Source organism: Corylus avellana, chromosome 1, assembly GCF_965113065.1.
Source record: "Corylus avellana chromosome 1, dhCorAvel1.hap1.2, whole genome shotgun sequence".
NCBI lineage: Eukaryota > Viridiplantae > Streptophyta > Magnoliopsida > Fagales > Betulaceae > Corylus > Corylus avellana.
In genome coordinates this window covers 6,725,331-6,746,335 of record NC_142490.1, presented here as the reverse complement: position 1 = coordinate 6,746,335, position 21,005 = coordinate 6,725,331, and the positions used below count along the sequence as shown (strand labels likewise).

Here is a 21,005-nt window from a genome sequence, read left to right as displayed (position 1 = left end):
ATGTGTTGAAATATAATTTTTGTTTATTTTTTTAAAAAAAAGATAATAAGCGTTTTTTTTTTTTTTTGACATGTCTGCATAAGAGAAGGAGAAAAATTCGAATTAATGACATTTGCTTCATAAGACATAGTCTCTAACAGATTGAGCTACCTCTTGAGAACAAAAGATAATAAACTCTTAAACTTTTGCTTTAAGCCTAATAAGTATTTATTAGTGGATATAAAGTTTGATAATAAGTTCTTAACCACAAGATCGGGATGGTCCACTTGGTTGAACTTTCTAGTAGGGTGAACTGGGTCGGGTTTATTGGGAATTATGGGCCCTCTTACGCACCATTAGTATTTTTTTAATTTTAGTATAAATAAATGACGTAACAGTAAAAATTAATTAATTTTTTTTTATAAATATTAATCTAATAACTACTTTTTATTCCCACATCATTAAATTAAAAAAATAAAAAACAGGAGAAGAAATAAAGTTTGGAAATTTGTTATATTGCTTGAATTGACAGAAGAGCATACACGCGCTTTAAGAGTGTCTTTTTCTGCAAACTCTGGCGGGCCCATCCCAAAATCTAGTGGAGGAGTCATTAAGAAGGACCATCAATATTTTAAAACTTTACACTCATTTTATAAAATTGTCATTTATGAGTTTGTGCATCTTGTTAAGCTCCGGTCAGAAATAAGAAGTAGAATTGATGTTGTGATTCTGATCGCTAGTAATTTAAGCAGGTAATATGAGAAATTTCATATGATACTCACTTATTTGAGAACATGATTTTCTTCAGTTCATTTGAACTGGATAATATTCAGTTAATTATATTAGATAGGTATTTTTGTCTTTTTACTTTTTAAGAGAACAAAAATACCCTTCTAATATAACTAAATATATATTATCCAGTTCAAATGAACTAGAGAGAATCCTAATTTCACTTGTCCGGGTAGGTAGCAGAGCAGCCAAAATTTTATTTGAGTAAGCGAGTCACATATGAAGTCTCTCATATACCTACCCTAATTGCTAGCAATTCGAGTAGATAATTGATGTGAATCTTTATCTATAATATAACACCCCCAAAATTAATTAAATATGGTAAATTAACTTGGAGTGTTACTTGTAGTGCTCCCAACATAATTAATTGGAAGAACCACATATAAGAACGAATATCATTTTCTATCATCAATACATACTAGAGCCACCAAGTACAAAATAGTTACAAACACGCAATGGCACATCTTAAGTACAACTATACACAAATGATATACATAAATCTGCTTATACAAGTCTTTGCTCAACGTATCAAGCCTTGCGAATAATCATAATCACTCTTTTGGGTAACCCTGTTAAGCTGTAAATTAAAGATGTTTTGAAGGTTGAAAAATAACTGTGTAAGCATATGGCTTACTAAGTAAATCATCAACATAACCTAGCTCATACAGTGAGTCTTGTTTAGTTGAAAGTAAATATAAAGAATGGACATTTTAAGAATAGTATGAGATTGTCTCCGATATTATGCCATTAGAGAAAAATAGTACACATGCAGCTTAAAAACCACGAGTTTGAACCGATGATTTGTAAACGATTTGCCATGTGTTTAGGTGGGGTGTTACAATAGATTTGTGCCATCTTGTTGGTGTTAATTTTATCTTAATTACACATAAGTATAAACAAGAATTTTTCTTAAGATTGCACATCATATAATAATTTAATCACTTATGTTTGTACAACGTCAAGCACCTGAAGAGAAGGCTGAAAGGAAGGCAAAAGGTTAAGAGAGGTTTGTTGAAGGCCCATCAAAACCACCTCAGATGCTTAGAGTGAAAGTAGAGGATAAAGTAAATTGATAGTCTAAATAAGTGAAAAAAAAAAGGACGTATATATGGTGAAGGGTCCTTCTATCCTTATAAAAGCTCATTGTTTCCTGTATTTTCTTAGTAGGGCTTTGGGGGACTCCCATTACAAATGACACTCCTCATAGCATTTGACGTTAAAATTGAAATGGGTCAAGCACGTCAAACGGATCATGTTCGGGTCAAAACGAGTCGTGTTGAGTTAGGTCAAACGGGTTAAATAAGGCGCGTTTGAGTCTAAATGGGTCAAACAGATTGACTCGTTGTTGACCCTTTTTATTAAACTTGTCAAGCGGGTTGTGTTCGAGTGTAAGGGTCTAATCCATTTAACTAAATAGGTCATGTTCGAATTTTCCTTTAATAAGTTGGCAGGTCAAACGGGTTGACCTCTATAATTCATTGTGGCAACTTGAAAAGTGGAAGCAAAACATAATCAGGTGAGGTGCACATTTCATTCATTTGAATGCTAAATGCTTACAAATGGTGTGATTTGTAATTGAGTTATAGTTTGAAAGAGTTAAGAGTAACTTTTAAATGATCGGTGGCTTAAGTGTCAAAGGGACGGAAGTTTTGGAAGGGTTGAAAAGTATTTTTCTTTTTTTCTCCATTTTTTATTTAGAGGTAGAATTGTAATTTTATAAAGACTTTGTATTCATACATAATTGGATAGAAAGACCAACTTAATAGTTTTTCTTAAAAATAATTGAAGAACAAATAGTCCAAAAAAAAAAAAAGTCTGAATCACGCCCTTTTGAAGACGTATCAGATTATTGTCGCCTCCATCGCACACATTTAAAAAAAAAAATTAAAAAAACAATTCACACACGCCCTTTAGAAGGCGCGTCGGACTATTTTCCCCTCTTTCGCGCAAATAATAATATAAAAAAATCCCCGACTTTTCCATTCTTCTCCGTCTCTGTCTCTGTCGCTCTCTCTCTCTCGCTTTAAGCCAATACTTGGACAGAGCTGATACCACTCACAAGTCAGACCCAAAAGCCACAACACCCAGCTAAAAGAGCGAGCGTTTTCAGAAGCTCTCTCTCTCTCTCTCTCTCTCTCTCTCTCGTTGTTGTAACCATTTCTCGGAAGCCTCAATCCGCTTTGCGGGTTATCGGGCTCCGGATCTGCCACCCATTTCCCTAACACCACCACCTTTCTCGGCCTCCACAAATACCCCCCTCACTCTGATCACCACTTCTCAAACTTCCCTCCCATACCCATAAAACAGAGAGAGAGAGAAAGAACACAAACAAACAAACACACACGCACACACACACACACACAAAGACGCAAACACCTTGCTGTAAACATCATCAACACAGCCTCTCTCCCTCAAAAACCTACTCTTGTTTGTGGAAAAGAGAGAATTCTACTCTATAGTGTTAGATAGAATCGTGTAACTGTTTTTCTTTTTGTGGGTGATAACATGGCGGGCAATCCGCCGGATGGGCTAGGGGACGCTTTCCTCGAACAGATCTTGGCCGTGCAGCCGGCATACACAAGCAGTGAGGCAGCGGCAGCAGCAGTGGCAGCTGGGTATGGAGGGGGAGAGGTGGGTTCAATGGCGCCCATGGTTTTGCAGCTCGGCTCCAGTGATGGGTTGAGAGGGATGGGTTTGGGGATGGGTATGGCACCGCCTTTGGGCTTGAACCGGCAGCAGGGGTTTTTGAGGCAGGAGAGGTTTAGAGAAGAGGTGGTTGATGGTAATACTAATTGTCACAACAGTACTAATAATGGGTCTTCTTCTTCTGCCATTTCTGGAATCAATGTAAGCCTCCCTTCCTCTTTCTCTCTCTCTCTGTTGAACTGCATGTGGATTGGGCTAGCTTGGCTTTGGTAGGCTTTGCATGTCATTTTGCATTTGTGTGATGGTAAAAGGGTCTTGTCCTGAGCTCCCCCTCCACATTCCTTCTATCTCTTTCTCTCTGTGTCAATTGGATTGAAGACTGGCTTGATTTTACCAGAGGATTGGCATGCCACTTTTGTATGTTTAGAGTGAAACTTTCATGTTCTTCTGAGACCCTCTTTCTCTCTCTCTTTACTCTTTAGTGGGGTGTGTTAAAATGGACCATATAGTTACTCTGCATGCATTTTCAAGTAATTAAATAGTGAAAATCACCATTAAATTGAATAATTATTATGATAATTTTCACTAACAAAATCACTTAAAATTACATTACATGGAGCATTTCTCTTTGCTCAATGGCATGAAAATTCATGCTGTGGATCTCATCCCACTCACTCACATACTGGGCTGGTTCGGTTTTGATAGGATTGGCATGCCATTTTTTTATTTGTTTGAGGATAGGATTGTCATGATTGAGCTCTGTTTCTCTCTCTATAGATGGGAGTGTGATTTGTCTCATGGGTGTTGTTTAGAATCGGCTTTTGGGTTGTCATTTTTGGACTTGTCTGAGTACAAAGTGTCGTGCAAAGAGAGAGAGTGATGAAATGGGATTCATGGGCCTTTCAGTACATTTTTCTTTTTCCCACGATTGGGAAACAATTGCTTCATGGGAGAACCATGGGCGTTCATATTTTTGCCTATTGTTTACCTTTTTCTTTTGCTCAGTAATTTGAAATCCTTTGCTGGGATTATTTTACGTGAAAGACTCATAAACTTTCTGGTTTCAGCTACACTCCAGCTGGGAATTTGACATCACCAATTTTTTGTTTAACTTTCTTGGGAATATATGAAATAATGAAAGATTCTTTTCATGTCTCAGCTCCTCTCTTTTTGTCCTTTTCTTTTAGGTGTGTAGTTGAAAATTTGTTCCCATTCTTCCCCTGTAATTTTACACATTCTGTACCACAATAATAAGAAAAAAAATATATGACTTGTTTTTGGGGAGGCTTTGCAAAATGAATTTGTATGTTTTGTACAATTTGGTTGTGGCAGGAGAGAGATTCTGGGCATATGAATTTGTTTTCAGCGTTTGGACCATTGCAAGCCCAGTCAGTACGGCCAACAGCACCACAACTACACCAGGTAAATCCTATAAATAACCCAATTCCCACAATTCTTTTAGCCCATACTAATTCTTCAACTGTTAATAATCATGAACGTTGCATCATTGATCGTGTTCATGTGTTAAGTTTGAGTCTTGTCGACACATAGATAAGTTAATCTTAACTCGACCACCTAATTTCGTGTTAAATTCGTAATGGGTTAACGGGTTGTGCAAAAGTTGTTCGCCTTAAATGATTCTTGTTCGATTTTGATCCTGTCAAGACACGAGTATAATACTATGTGAAATGGGTTAGATTCCCTAAACCTTAAACCATGAACGAGTTTCGGTTGATTTGTTTCAAATTCAAAGTTCGTGTAAAAAATTGTCGGTTATCACATGAGTTAAAATGATTCATGAACCATTTTCACAAGAAATAAAAATGTCGCTAGCAGTTGATGGGCGGTGCTTTTGTCACGATCGAGTTTGAAAAGATGTCGTACCGACGCCACATTTTTTTTCAATTGATGAGAGGGAGAGGCTCGCTCTGTGTGTCGCTACTTGTTCGACTTGGAACGAGACCGAGATGCTTTTATAGGGGTGTAAGTTGATATTTGATAACAAAAAACTCTGGTGTGTATTGCACGCGCTTGAGTGAGCGTGAGGACTGAGGAGGATGGGGGTACTGTACTGACGCACTCAAACATAGAATAATATTGCACACGCGGGAGATTTACACACGTACGGAACTTGTGGCCGTTTTAGACTTTTACAGTGAATTTTTTTTTTTTTTTTTGGTTTAAAAGAAGTTGAAAGGTTGATACAAAAAAAATCCTTCCACGCGCTTCCAGAATAGTGAATGCGTGTGGGGACACGTGCCTCTGTTGGGGTTTGACAGTCGTGGCATTATTTTGAGTCCTAGGAATTGACTAGGTCGAATGTTTGACTTCTGAGGATGACTGCTATGATTGATTCAGCCACCTAATGTTTATCTTTTTTTAAAATTTTAAAAAAAAATTAATTGATCCCTTTTAAATTTTCTTTTTCTTTTTTGGTTTCTGGAGTTGCTATTAAGAAAGTGACTGAATATGTTCTTATCTGAAATTTTGGAGATGCATTTGACTTGTTCAATAAACGGATTTGGTCATCAGTATGCAACTGGATGATATGCTTCCCCAATTTGTGGGTTCAACATTTGTTTTTAATAGTTGATTTGTTGCTTCCCCAAAAATTAGCATGATATGCCAAAAAAGTTTATAAACTTCTTAAGCAAATAACATTTATTCATTTGTCAACAGTTAGATCCTTGTGTGTATTGTGGTACTCCTTTCTGTTGTGGTGAGTCTCCTATTTAAAAAGTGGAAAAACAAGTCTTTCTAATTTACAAAACTCATAGGTATTATTTATGTGTCCAACAATGTTGATGGGGCACTCCAAATCACTCGTTGAATCTTTTTTCCTTTTTATTTTTTTATTTTTTTTATTATATATTTTTTTTAAAATTTATTTAACAAGGATTAATCTAAGAATTAGTGAGGAGTGCCGCGTTAGCCTTGTTGGATATAATTATAGTATCTAGCATTACTCTTTATTTATTGGATTTTCATCGCACTTTCCTTTTCATGTTTACCATGATTTATTAATTGACATCATTAGTCATTCTTGATATAGCAGTTTCATAGCCAACCAGCACCTGGGCCAGTTGTTAATGTTCCACATCCACCTGCCATCCGCCCAAGAGTGCGTGCAAGACGAGGGCAAGCCACAGATCCACACAGTATAGCTGAGCGGGTAAACTTGATAACTGTTCTAAAGAAAAACATAAATTATGCAATGTTGGGTTTCAGTTACATTAATAATCCTTTTAAATGGTGCAACAAGTTGCAATGAACTGGAGGTACCTGTGATGGTGCCCATTCAACTAGAATATTAATGGGTGTTGTTATTCCCAAATAGAATTGTTTAAAAAGGAGCTGAGGATTGTTCAGTTGTGTTGCTTTTTAGACTGATAAAGTGGTTTCACTGTTAGCAAAAGAATGGGTTTGACTGAGTGCTTTCACGGATTGAAATTGCTAAACTACTTTCTAATGGTGGGTGTCCCACGGTTCCCTTCTTTACTTTGAGATATTAAATATTTTGATTAAATTTATAAATATAGAAACCAATACATGAAATGCAAGTAAAAGGCTAATATATAAGCGTTAGAAGTTAGTGAGACTTGCATATTAGTCCACAGTATTAATATTGATATTATTGTTAATAATATTGATGATTTCATTTCTATGTTTGCTTCTGTTTCTGAATTCAGTTACGTCGGGAAAGAATTGCAGAAAGAATGAAGGCTTTGCAGGAGTTGGTTCCCAGCGCCAACAAGGTTAGTACCTTCTTAGTGCAGCTATTTATGGACACCCTTTTCATTTTTTTTTAAATATAATGTTATCTGCAATTGGTGCTTGTTCTGTGCACCTGACTTCAATCAAATATTATATTATTTATTTCTACTAATAAGTGGTGATTTAACATGGTATAAGAGCAGAGGTCTTGAATTCGAATCTTGTCTTCATCATTTACTTTTCAGTTCAATTAAATTTTTTACTTGTTGGGTTTCACCAAGTAAGGGGGAGTTTGAGCTCCCACACGAGTGGAAGTATTATAATATAAACTAAATGATTAAATTCATTCGTTTCTATCAGCTTAAACTTACCCTGATGATTTAATAAAAGTGGGCATAATTTTGCCAAATTTGCATATTGGTAATTAAGTGCTAATAAACTGTTGGCTGTGGAACCTTGCAGGCTAGGAACTTGTGATTAACAGTTTGAAATTAGTGATGATTCCCTGGAAGACATTTTCATTTGTAGATTGGACTGTCTAACTTTAATATGTTATAGGCATTAATGTTATGTACCTTGCAAGACAAACTCCTAGATGTTTTGTTTCCTTTTTCTTTTACGCTTTCTATTTATTTTCTTAATTATATTTGAAATATGTCTTGTTTTGAGATATAAGTTACATATAATTATACATCAAAATATGCTGTGCAGACGGATAGGGCAGCCATGCTTGACGAAATTGTGGATTATGTGAAGTTTCTAAGGCTCCAAGTCAAGGTATTGATATTCAGAATCAAAAAGGAATTACTATCTACAGATGATTCATTGTAATCCCTAATTATTTGTCAAGTATTTTTCTGAGATAAGTTTAGCTTAAATTATTGCAAGGATCCTGAGTGTGACCTTTAACTCGTGTTTGAACAAATGGTTTGAGCATTTATTGAACTCGTCATTTTTTTCAAAATTTTTACCAACTTCCTACCTGTTGCATGTTAAAATCTTCCGCAATCTTTTCTTAATTTATATGTAGGACCCTACCATGTTGAATATCGCAGGCATCACTGAAGAATTTAAAACTTCCTTTTTATAAAGTAGTTACAATGTCAAACCTGAAGTGATTTTGTCTGGTGTCAGAATTTCCAGTCTGCAATGAAATCATATTTGAATAGGAAAGGATGTGAAATGTGCTACTGTTACCACTTTCTTCATTTATTTAGTTGATTAGTTTTATTTTTCTTCCTTTGCTTGGTATTTGTTTTTTTTTTTTTTTTTTTCTTTAAGACATATTTGATTTATTGACTTTGAAACAGGTTTTGAGCATGAGTAGACTGGGTGGAGCGGGTGCAGTCGCTCAGCTTGTAGCGGATGTACCCCTATCATCAGTCGAGGTAGCAAACTGGAAGAATTGTAACTTCAAAATCTTGGTTTTCTCATTTGATATTCTTCATTTATGCTTTTTCATACCTACTACATTCTTTAAGTACTTTGCATGAAGATTATAGTCAAGTTTTTGCACAGAATGAAACACATAAACATACTGAAAAATGTCCATGGGCATATATCATTATCATAATTGACATATCAATGTTTCAGTTTGGTGATTTTTTAATTCAGCATTTGCATTTGAGCATGCTTGTCATACTTTGCTGTATTTTGACATTTCAATCATTTGTGTGCCTTCTTCTGTCTGTAAAATTGTTATAATTGTTGTTTCTATTTATTTACTTCTGATAATGTGTAATGAAGGGTGAGGGCATTGAAGGTGCAACAAATCAACAAGCTTGGGAGAAGTGGTCAAACGATGGCACAGAACAGCAAGTAGCTAAGCTGATGGAAGAAGACATGGGAGCTGCCATGCAATTCCTTCAGTCCAAGGCCCTCTGCATCATGCCCATATCACTTGCTTCTGCCATTTTTCGGACACAACAACAAGATGCACCAACGCTTGTTAAGCCCGAATCAAACACCCCTTCATAGGCTCGAACAACAGTATGCGATTGCACGTGCCCATCGTCGACACCCAGCGCTCCTCTGGGTCCCATAATCCTGTAATAGTATAGCTCTTACTCATGACAATGGCTGTTTTATAGTCTAGTTTCTAATTCCTTGTTGGAGAAACAATCAGGTCAGTGCAACTGTTCATTCTTTTTCCAAGTTTTGTCAAACTTGGAGTGGTTGTCATGCCTAGAAGAAAAAACATGAGGCACTTGATGTCTTTGCCATGGTCAAGTCCAGGAAAGATTTTTCCAAAGCAGAATTGATGTCCTCCTTTTCTGGTACTAGTGGTGGGGTTAGTGGTTGATGACCAAAATATTGGTGGTAGGGACTCTTTCCTTTCTTTTCTGGATAATGGATTGTGGGGTCATTTAAAAGGGACGGATGGGTATTATTTTTATGATGTATTTAGAGAAAATTTTAGTGCAAGTTGAAATAGATTTGGTTGGTTGTCCAATAAAGGTCTGTTGGAAGCTTCTGGTTTTAAGATAAAATATAAATGTTTTGCTTAGATTATGTATAAATCAGCTTGTTTTGTTATGCAAAAGTGAATTGAGCTCTTTTTCAAACTTATTGAATGATTATTTGAAGGTAAAGTTATTGGCGAGTAAGAGAGAAAAAGGATTAGAAATTGACATTAGCAAGTTGGTGTCATTTTCACTCCATGTGGTTCACTTTTTACAAGAGAAAAGAGAAATGGAAAAGATAAAAGGAGAGTAATTTGTATGTATGTTCCTGGACTTATATGACTAACCAAAACAACTGGATGGCAAACTGTTACATATTCTAATTTATTCAACACAAATCCAATGGAGATTCTGGACAAAGCTTGCCATCGGTTTCCAAGAAGCTGTAATGAAAATTCCCAGTTGTGTTTTCTCTTATCACCATGGATACAAATCGAATAATTTTATAAGTCACTCTTGAGTTCATCTAAGAATGATGTGGCTATTAAAATCATCATTTGATCAAAATTCAATAATGATAAATTACAAGCTCAATGGTGATTTTAATAGCCACATCATTTTTGGAGGGACTCAAGAGGAACACAAAAGGGACTTGTAGCATTACTTATAAATCATCAAGAAAAAAAAAAGGGGGAAATACACTTTACCGTAGGGGTGTTAAACGAGCAAGACGTTCGCGAGCGAGCTCGAGATCGGTTCGTATAAGCTTGGCTCGTGCTCGATTCGATTATTAAATGAAGCGTTTCTTGAGCACAAATATTAGTTCGAATATTAAACAAAGCAAGCTCGGCTCGACTCGGTTGGGCTCGTGAGTAGCTCGTATAAGACTCAAATTGGTAATTGTTCACATAGTTGCTCATATTAATATTAAAAATTGATGATTTTTTTTTCTTTTTCTTAATAGTATCATTTTATTATAAAAAGATGCATATCCTCTCTTTTCAAAACTAAGTGTCTTGCCGTTTTGACTCAGGCTCCATACTCAACTAGCTAGACTAAGCAAAAATGCTCATATGCAACCTAGCTTCTTGAGTCGTTTAAGAGTACTTAAAGTTTAAATTTATAATAAAAAAAATAAATTAAATATAAGAGCCATGCTCGACTTATTATGAGCTCGAGCTCGGACTCGATTTTTTGGCTCGTCCTTAAGTTCGGCTTGAACTTGAGTTCGAGTAAAATTTAAACGAGCCAAGCCCAAACAAGGGAAGCTCGCTCAATGTTGGCTTATTTACACTCCTACTTTACTCCCATGAAGTATTCACTCATTTTCGTTTTGACTTCCAATGTTTAAAAAGTGATGCTTGACCTCCACAATGTATAACACGTCAACAAAAGGCTCATCTGTCAATTTGGGCCGTGACTTTGGACAGAAAATAAAGTCACGTGCGACGCATGTGACTTTATTAATATCAATTATGCCCGAATTACCCCCGCCCCCCTCCCCCCACGCGTGCCTTTCCCCATCCTCTCAACATCATCTTCTACTACATCTTCCTCTACTGTTATTGTTCCTCTCATCATCAACAGCTAAAGCAAACCCATCATCGTCGTCTTCATCAATTATATCAAGATTCCAACAGTACCTCCGAATCAACATAGCCCAGACAAGCCCCCAGTACGCTGAATCGGCCGATTTTATCCTCTCCCAAGCCAAGTCCATCTCGCTCAAGGCGCAGACCTTGGAGTTCGTGGAGGGCAAGCCTTTGATCCTCCTCAAACAGCCTGGCTCCGATCCCAGCCTCCCCACAATCCTTCTCAACTCCCACACTGACGTTGTTGCCGCCGAGTACAACAAGTGGTCGCACCATCCCTTCAGTGCCCACCTCAACCAGCACGACAACATCTACGCTAGAGGGTCCCAGGACATGGAGTGCGTTGGCACATAGTACCTCAGGGCCATTCGCAAGTTGAAGGCTTCTGGGTTCCAACCCCTTTGCTATGTCTACATGTCCTTTGTAATTCGGGCATAATGATATTAATAAAGTCACGTGGGTCACACGTGACTTTAATTTCCATCCAAAGTCACGACTCAAATTGATGGATGGGTTTTTTTTTGTTAACGTGCTATACATCGTCGGAGTCAAATGTCACTTTTTAAATATTAAACATTAAAATGAAAATGGGTGAATATTTCATGGGGTAAAAAAAAAAAAAAAAAAAAAAATGATTGGAATTGAAGTCGGTGAGGAAATGGAAAATGGAAAAACATAAAACTGAGCATCGATTGAGAAACCCAAAGGCATGTGTGAAAATCTACTTACTATTTCCCGTTATGACATGACCATGGCTCAGTAGTTTGCATGTGATGACTGATGAACCAGTCTCGCTTAGGAGACATTTCATATAAACATCCTAAAACCAAATCTTTTCTTCTTCTTTCTAATTCCCATAATTATTTGCAAAACATATTCATGATCATCCAAATGTTTCTTTATGCACTTTTTGTTTTCTTGTTTTTTTTTTTTTTGAGTCTATTACAATCTTTCTTATGTGCCTCAATTTGTTACAGTATAACTTTTTATTTTATTTTTTTAATTTCTAGGCTTATCCTTTGATCTACCCAAGTAGTCAGAGCGTGAGCATGGCTTCTGTTGGGATAGTTTCCACTCAAGTGGTGTTCGAACATGCAAAACAGAATTGAAACAATCAGGCATAAGAGCTTGTTGGAGCAAACCGGTTGAGGATAGCTCTAATGCTTAAACCAATGCTTGTTACGAGAAAAAAAGAAAAGGAAAATCATAGTGTTGTTCAAGGGTATAAGTGATTGAATCGTTTACCTGTGAGCCTTTCCTTTCTATTTATATTGATTGGCATTTTGGAGCTTGATCTCACGTTCTCGCGGATCGCGATAGTTGAAGCATGAGTTGTCCATGCATACAACACATGGTGGTGAATCTGGTGAATGTAAGACCGCTCAAGTTACAAGAAGTACGGAACATGATTTGACATGTACTTTTCCTAGAGTTTAAGGAAATGGTTACACCGGGGCTTGCTAGTTGACTTTTGTCTGGCAAGGGTTGCGATCGGTGATTGGTGATTGGCGATCGAAACGAAAAGGAAGGCTGGCGATCAATTCCGTGCCGCATTCTGCGAACTACGAGCTGTTGGTTGCGGAAAATACTCGATCGCCTCGCCAGCCTACTCCAAATTGGGGCCTAGAGCCCAATACGGGTTCTCGATTTCCAAGTAAGCTTTTGGGGCCAGAGGGACTCCCACCGTAGGTGGACCTAAAGGGCCACAAGCCCTTAGCCCAAGAGCTTCCATGACAATCATTACCGTTATATATATTGTCCATCGATTGGGACTCTTTGTTTTGAAGTGGCCTTTTTAATTATCCACGTGTAGCATGCTCCCTTGTTCACAAATTTTTTGAATCCGAATCATTTTCCTTTATTCTTCTTTAGAGATTCCGGATGCTTTTTTTATTTTTTTATTTTTAAATGCAATTCTTTTTTTCTATAATTTCTTTCTTCCTGAGTGGCCAAAAGTGCAGGTAAAGGTTTATGGTCAAGTTATTCCCCCCCCCCCCCCCCCCCCCCACCCTATAGGATAAAGAAAACCACACGATTCCAAGAATCCAGAAGAATATAGTTGATTAGTATAATAGTTACTTAAAATTGATCTGAAAGTGGGTGGCTTGCATTGGAGATCTTTTTTGTAATAGAAATGTTCAAACTCTCAAGTACACCAAAGATGTCCTTGGCGTTATTCAAAGTGGAATGAGATCATCTTGCAAATGATACTATAATTAAGGTGGAAGCCCAAGACAAGCCATTATTCTCCTCCCACTTACTTTTTTCTCTCTCAAAATGTTTGGGCCATTAGTGTGCTTTTCTTGGGACTTTTGGGTTGAGTAGGCCTTTTTTTTTTCTTTCCCTATTTGAAAACGAGTCATGATTACAAGAGAGTGTGATTTTCACTCTTAATCTGAATGAAAGAGAGAATGAGAGACTGGTTGGGTATGCTTCTAAATGTCAGGTGAGAAACGGCCCATTTTACTAAACAATGTGCTCTAAAGTTAGCACTCCTAAAAACTTTCAAGGCTTTCTAACTAGAGAAAAAAAAGCAAGCGAAAATTAACAATTAAGAGTTCGATGCACTAAATTGAAAGTTTTTAACATTAATGGGTAATTGCAAAAGTGATTAAAGTTTAAAGAAGTTGAGTAAAATTTCTCCTAAAAAATAATTCCAGAAAAATTCAAATTAGCATACAAACTAGGTTGTTAGATGGCCAGAGGAACATTGAGTGCATCACTCTCAACAATTAGAGAATTAACACCATAAGCAGCAGCAGCTTGGACTGCCGGAAGAGTTGCTAGCTTGAGCTTCTCCAATGGCTACATCAATATTGAATAATTTCTTGGAAGCGGCCTTAATAATTTCACCATTATGATGACTGTGGCAGCAACAACAAAATCAAGGCTTAAACCTGAAGCTACTTTTCATTATACTTAAGACAGTATATCTTAAATATCTTAAACAGATCTCTCTAGAGATTATCCAGTTAATTATATTTGAATGGTATTTTTGTCTTTTCACTTTTTAAGAGGACAAAAATACTCCTTAAATATAATCAATTGGATATTCTCATGTTCATTTGAACTAAAGAGAATCCTAATTCATCTTAATTCATCTTAAACACCTTTGAGCTTAAACCTTCAAACCATTAATTGTTTATCATCATTCAAATATATATAGTTATGAGTTGGAGAAAAATAGTTTGTTCGTGAAGGTGATTCTTGTAGAAGAAGATCAAAGATTCTTGAGCCATTACAACGTCATGGGGTTAGAAAAGTTTTATAAAATGAATAATTTGTAATATAAATTTTCGAAGTGATTTTCTGGTAGATGTGTGATGTTGGCTTACTACTTGTTTTGGGGTTAATTACGAATTTTTATTATTTAACAATATTTACAATGAAAAGGAGAGTACGTGGACATCTTCACTCAAAATGGAACAAGTACTCCTCTTTTTATAGATATTTATTATGGAGATTCTATGCTTCTTTTCGATGTGGGACTCCTAATGAAAGGAGACGAATGCCTCTACTCTTATCCGTTAAACTTAACAGAAGTTAGGATTACACCGTTCAATTTGCGCCTGTAATACTTCAGGATCTTAACGTTCGTTCGTTCATTCTTGAACGTTCCTCTCTGTTATCCTCCTCATTTTCCCACTCTCAAACCACCATAAAGTATAGCAACTTGAGGATATGTGCGGTCAAATCTCACCTCCCAAAGCCAACATGTTTCACGTGCACTTTCAATCTTACCCTAAATACTTCAAAAACCTATCCAAAATAAGGGTGAAGATAAATAGCACGGAGCACGCCGGCAAAAAATGTTTTTTTTTTTATTTTTTTTATTAAAATATTAAAAAAAAATTCTCCTGCTTGGTGTTCAGAGCACGCGCGCGCTTTGAATCACGGCTCCCAAAATAATAGTTAACAAACTTACCAAAAAAATAAATATAGGGTTAAATATCTTATTCATCCACGTGATTTAACTTATTTATTTTTTAATCTTTAGGGTTTACTTTTTATTAGAAAAGGCTCATTTGGTTTGCCTAAAGACGAAGATGGTCCCTCCGTCAAAATTTTGAAAAAATTTGATGAAACGTCACATCAGCACTAATCACAATTTGACACATGTCCATATAATGAATTAATTAAAAAATAATTTTTTTTAAAAAAATTATATTTAACTAATTTTTTTTAAAAAAAAATTGGAGGGGCCACAGCCACCCCCTTTGGCCATTTGGGGGTGGCTAGGGCTAGGAGGTGGTTCGGACACCTACATGCCGACCTTAATCCCTGAATGGTGGAGCTTCGAGATGCATGGAAAAGATTGGATGTGTGTCGTTGTCTTTCTGGCCAAGCCTCCATAAGCGGGGAATAAGTGGTATCCGTGTGTCGTCGTACATTCCGGCCAAGCCTCGGGAAGCAGGGAATGAATGAGATCTGTGTCGTTGTCATTCTTTGGTGGCATTGGATCGTTTGGGATTAAACTAGATCGAACCAAGTCCAGCAAATGCAACGGCTGATTTTTGGGATTTGCGTATCTCTCTATTCTTCGTTGGTTCTTCTCATAATGTTGTTAAAGAATCCCAAAGCAAGCAAGGACAAGGATGGACCCGCATGCATCATAGAAATATTAAATAAATCTTGCAGAACAAAAAAAGGGATCTGATTCTCAAGGAGGAGCAAGTCCTCGTAGAAATACCTACGGTAACCTCCACTTGAGGAGTGCGAGAGGGTCGTCAGTTTCAAGCAGTCCCGGATCGTGAAACTTGTAAAACAATTCTAAAATAAAAGAAGCATCATTTCGAGAAACTCACCGGAGCTGAGATTGATCTCTCTAGAATAACATTGTCTTTCACGTGGGAGTTTGGGCCCACCCCAAAGGCCAATTGAAAAATTAATAATAATAATAATAATTAAATATAAATTTTTAATGTTTTTTAATGTTTTTAATTTTTTTAATTTTTTTTTAAAATATTTTTTTAATTAATTAATTATATAGACATGTGTCAAATTGTGACTGGTACTGATGTGATGTTCCGTCAAATTTTGGACAGAGTGACCATCTCTGTCTTTAGATAAACTAAATGAACCTCATTTAATAAAAAGTAAACTCTAAGAGTCAAAAAATAAAGAAGTTAAACCACATGGGTGAATAAAATATTTAACCCAAAAATATATTAATAGTTGGATCCGGCTTAAGTGCGGTAGCCCAAAACGACCTAATTTGGGGTCGTTTTGGGCAATAAAAAAATGATATTTTTAAAGTAATAATATAAAATTAATTAAATATTTATAAGAATATTTAATTAACAAAAATATAAATTGTACCGATAAGTACTACCCAATGATTAAAGTATATTTATAAGAATAATTTTATTTAATAAACTATTATATAATTGTCCTAATGCATTTCCCTATATTTAACATTGCACCGAAAGCTATTTTGGCACTCAATTTGACACCACTTCCTTTTCCTTTCTTTCTCCAATGCGCACTAACTTCCGACAGCCCTTTTTCATTTTCAATAGTGTAGCATATCCTCTGCCCAACACCACTTTTTTTCTTCTTTTTTTTTAGGTGTCCCAGATACGTGGAGGCCCCCCCACCCCCCCCCAATCGATCCCACGCACCCATTGGGATAATTCAAAGATGCTGCATGCACTTGAGCAGCCTTTTTAGATTTTTTTTTTTTAAAATCTAATAAATTAAACTAATTTTTATTGAAATAAACTTCGCAATTACTTTTTTTTTATATTAAAATAATGAGTTTTTCAGTCATAAAGTTGTGAAGCTTTATCTTCCTCACTTGCAGGGCCCAGTTGGAGCATAATTGGCAAGCTGAACACGTTTGCCGCAACATAGGGGATTCTCTTATCAGTTATCACCCCTGGCCTTCTTCTCTTTGCAAAATGAAGAATCAACGGTCTGCGCTCTTGGCCATAGGATTCACTTTAATGCTTCTGATTTCTGTTGCAGTCGGTCAGAGAGGCCTGAGAAGGTGCCCCCCGGGGCACGCGTGTGGAGGGAGTCCTTCTCACTGCTGTATCGGGGCTATTTCTGACTACTTCCAGACCAACCAGTTTGAGAGCCTCTTCTCGAAGCGTAACTCGCCACTCGCCCATGCACTCCATTTCTGGGACTACAATTCTTTCATCACCGCTTCTGATGACTACCAGCCTTATGGTTTCGGCCGTACCGCCGCCGACGGCAAATTCTTGGGGTTGAAGGAAGTTGCAGCTTTTCTTGCCCACGTTGGCAGCAAAACCTCCTGTGAGTTGACAGTTTCCGCTCGCATGCATCATGCATGGCTGATGGCTGTGCTCTGTTTTTTACGTCAAACGATTTTGAGAAAATATATATATTTTTTATTTTATTTTTGATCAGGTGGATATGAAGCGGCTACAGGGGAACCATTGGCATGGGGCTTATGCTATAACAAGGAAATGAATTCTGGCTCGTCTTACTGTGATGAGAACTACAAGCACACTTATCCATGCGCCCCTGGGGTCGCATACTATGGCCGGGGTGCTCTGCCTATCTATTGGTATCTCATCTATATATCTCACTAATCATCAATATATACCACTTTAATTTGAATCTCTGCATCTAAATATTATTATCTTCTCATCTTGTATATTTCAGGAACTACAACTATGGAGAAGCAGGGAAAGCCTTGAAGGTGGATTTGTTGAACCATCCAGAACACATAGAACAGAATGCCACGCTGGCCTTCCAGGTTGCAATTTGGAGGTGGATGACGCCACTTAAGGAGCATCAGCCTTCTGCCCACGATGTCTTTGTGGGATTCTGGGAACCCACAAAGAGTGATACTTTGGCAAAGCGAATTCCTGGTTTTGGAGCTACCATGAATGTCCTCTATGGTGATCATGTTTGTGGTCAGGGTGAGAATGAGGCCATGAACAACATGATTTCCCATTACTTGTATTACCTTCGTCGTATGGGTGTTGCCCGAGAAGAGGCAGGGCCTCATGAAGTGCTCAGCTGTGCCCACCAGGTTGCTTTCAATCCATCCTCTTCCTCATCTCCTTGACCTTTGTTTTGTTAAGCTGATGCTTTTGGAGGAAAATAGTTAATATATAGCTAGCGTACTAAGAAGATATGTGAAGCTTTCCCCTCAGAGTTTGGACAACCTATTCAACTTTGTGTCGTCGTGTGAAGCTCTATAACTTGTTTGGGTGACTACTGCACTTGGGTATTTGCTGTATGACTCTTGAGACAAATCTTGTTGCTTTCAATCAATCGTAACTATATATACAATGTGGATTATATTTGTTGGAACTAGTGGCTCTGTTGTGCACGGAATTAAATTTAGGATCCCAAAGAAGCTTGTAAAATCCTTTTGTGCACCTCTGTCATTTCTGAATGTCAGGTCTCTCTCACAAGCACTATCCCAATGTCCAGATGATCGAGCCACAGTTTTCTACAATGCATGCCAACTTGAGGTGTTAGCTAGGAACCATTATTGTGTGGAAATTTGAATCCAGGTTGTAAAACCTAGCTAGCTAGGGCCCTTATTTGAAGAATTAATTCAACCATTTTCTAGGTGGAGTAGACGTCATGAATAGCATGATCAGGTCTATGCTCGGATTTATGCATGACAATTTCAAAATGAAGAGACAAACAAACATATCATGCATGCTACATGTGTCTCCCATATAATTCGTAAATGACTATCTTTATCACTCGTTAATTCTTTTCTTTTTTCTTTTATTGTCCATCATTTGGGACTATTTATTTTGAAGTGGCCGTTTTAATTATATATCCACGTGTAGTATGCTCCCTTGTTGACAAATTTTTTGAATCCGGATCATTTTCCTTTATTCCTCTTTAGAGATCCCTGCTGCTTTTTTATTTATTTTTAAATGCAATTCTTTTTTTCCATCGTTTCTTTCTTCCTGAGTGGCCAAAAGTGAAGGTAAAGGTTGATGGTCAAGTTCTTTCCAATTCCTCCTATAGTTACTAAAAATTGATCTGAAAGTGGGTGGCTTGCATATTGGAGATCTCTTTTGTAATCGAAATGTTCAACTCTCAAGTACAACCAAGATGTCCTTGTGGTATTCAAAGTTGAAAAACGCTTAATCACTCCAAAAATTTGTTTATCACAATTTATACGGAATTAATAATATGAAGTAATAAACAATTTAATCACCAAAATATATATAAAACAGGAAATCACGCAGACACATATATTTTGGTGATGAAGATGAAATCTTTTAGAAAACACTCTAAAAGTAAAATCTCTCCGGGTAGCCAAACTCAGGAAATCACTATCAAAAGATTATCCAGAGATTACAGACATTAGGAACACTTACAATCAGTTTTATCGGGATTCTCCATTATCGGACCCTCCAGATATACTTCTCAATGAGGCACAATAAAACTAACAAAAATCCACTAAAAGGAATAATCAAGCTTACACAGATTTTCTCTTTAAACTCAACCTCTCAGAAAACTTAACTTCCAATTTCATCCCTCTCTCTTCCAAAAGATATATATATATATATATATATATATATATATATATATATATATCAGGACAACAAACCCTAAACCCAAATCCACTAAAAATAATTATTATATAACTGTCATGCCATCTAAATTATATGACAATCTATAGCATTAACTCCATCGAACAGTAAGCTATTTTGACACTCTTCAATTTGACAGCATTTCCTTTTCACGCATGCACCAACTTTCCGACAGCCCTTCTTCATTTTCATCGTAGTAGCCATCCTCATCCCCCTAAATTATATGACAATCTATAGCATTAACTCCTATATTTAAACATTGAACAGTAAGCTATTTTGGCACTCTTCAATTTGACAGCATTTCCTTTTCACGCACCAACTCTCCGACAGCCCTTCTTCATTTTCATCGTAGTAGTTATCCTCTGCCCCACCACCCCTTTTTTTGGGGGGGGAGGGGGGGTGGCCTCAGATACGTGGAGATCCCCAATCCATCCCACGCAACCCATTGGGATAATTCAGAGATGGACAAAGTTGGCTGCATGCACTACAGTAGCTTTTTTAGTTTTTTATAAAGGATTCTGATCGACATTTATTAAAGTGGGTCAGAAAAAATTTCTTCTAATTCTTTTTTAAAAAAATTATATTCTTTAAATATTGTTTCAAATAAATATTAGAATAAAAAAATAATAATAGGCAGTGCCCACTTGGAGCATAAATAGGCAAGAACTCTTCACATTCTCTTTGCAAAATGGCGAATCAACGCTCTGCGCTCTTGGTTATAATGGGATTAACACTGATGCTTCTGATTTTTGTTGCAGTCGGTCAGGGCAATAAGAGAATTGGAGCAGGCACCAAGCGCACGCGCTCGCGCCGGATGCCGTAAGGTAAAATAGGGGTGTTAATGCGCGCGGTTTCTAACCGCTCGTTAACTACTATAATCACTAACCGTTAACCGTTTAACCATCTCACCGTATTAACCGCTAACCTGCTAACCGCTATAACCGAGCGGTTACAGTTAGTAAGAAGTTATTAGGTTTACTAACCGTAACCGCTAACTTCATTTTTATATAATATATTTTTATAATTATAGTTATAATTATAATAATATTTATACATAGAATATAATCACTTGATCATTAAATCACACTTTTTTTTTTTTAGATAATTAAATAACAATTTGAGTATTAAATGTATAAGATCAATACTTAATCATATGATTCAATGACAATTCGAATACTTTATTTAAGTTAATCATATTATTAATATATAATGATAATATGATTCGTATAATATCAAATTAAAGTGTTACTTATAACCACAATTGAAGTATTAATGTATTATCATTATAATTTTAGTAATTTATATATTATCACTATAATTGATATGATTATAACACATGATGA

At 36.6% G+C, this 21,005-nt stretch overlaps 2 protein-coding genes across 3 annotated transcripts; both read left to right on the top strand.

Annotated features, from left to right (window-relative positions):
• The first annotated feature begins 2,771 nt into the window (after window positions 1–2,771).
• LOC132172206 (transcription factor UNE12) lies at window positions 2,772–9,634 on the top strand. 2 transcript variants are annotated; one of them, XM_059583668.2, is made up of 7 exons: window positions 2,772–3,615; window positions 4,747–4,836; window positions 6,470–6,586; window positions 7,104–7,169; window positions 7,840–7,905; window positions 8,439–8,516; window positions 8,875–9,634. In XM_059583668.2, the coding sequence occupies exons 1-7, from the start codon at window positions 3,274–3,276 to the stop codon at window positions 9,103–9,105; spliced, it is 990 nt and encodes a 329-aa protein (XP_059439651.2). In that variant the 5' UTR covers window positions 2,772–3,273; the 3' UTR covers window positions 9,106–9,634. The 2 variants fall into 2 exon arrangements, with proteins under 2 accessions (XP_059439651.2, XP_059439650.2); XM_059583667.2 differs by having other exon boundaries at window positions 6,467–6,586.
• Window positions 9,635–16,947: 7,313 nt separating this feature from the next.
• On the top strand, window positions 16,948–18,415 carry LOC132171284 (chitinase-like protein 2). Its single transcript, XM_059582568.2, has 3 exons — window positions 16,948–17,383; window positions 17,498–17,657; window positions 17,756–18,415. The coding sequence occupies exons 1-3, from the start codon at window positions 17,023–17,025 to the stop codon at window positions 18,162–18,164; spliced, it is 930 nt and encodes a 309-aa protein (XP_059438551.2). The 5' UTR covers window positions 16,948–17,022; the 3' UTR covers window positions 18,165–18,415.
• The last annotated feature ends 2,590 nt before the right edge of the window (window positions 18,416–21,005 follow it).

Excerpts from the sequence above, each read along its gene's own strand:
- LOC132172206 (XM_059583667.2), top strand. The coding sequence starts at position 3,274 with ATGGCGGGCAATCCGCCGGATGGGCTAGGGGACGCTTTCCTCGAACAG. Across the intron at positions 6,587-7,103 it reads CACACAGTATAGCTGAGCGG|TTACGTCGGGAAAGAATTGC; the intron begins GTAAACTTGATA and ends TTCTGAATTCAG. Across the intron at positions 8,517-8,874 it reads TACCCCTATCATCAGTCGAG|GGTGAGGGCATTGAAGGTGC; the intron begins GTAGCAAACTGG and ends TGTGTAATGAAG.
- LOC132171284 (XM_059582568.2), top strand. The coding sequence starts at position 17,023 with ATGAAGAATCAACGGTCTGCGCTCTTGGCCATAGGATTCACTTTAATG. Across the intron at positions 17,384-17,497 it reads CGTTGGCAGCAAAACCTCCT|GTGGATATGAAGCGGCTACA; the intron begins GTGAGTTGACAG and ends ATTTTTGATCAG. Across the intron at positions 17,658-17,755 it reads GGTGCTCTGCCTATCTATTG|GAACTACAACTATGGAGAAG; the intron begins GTATCTCATCTA and ends TGTATATTTCAG.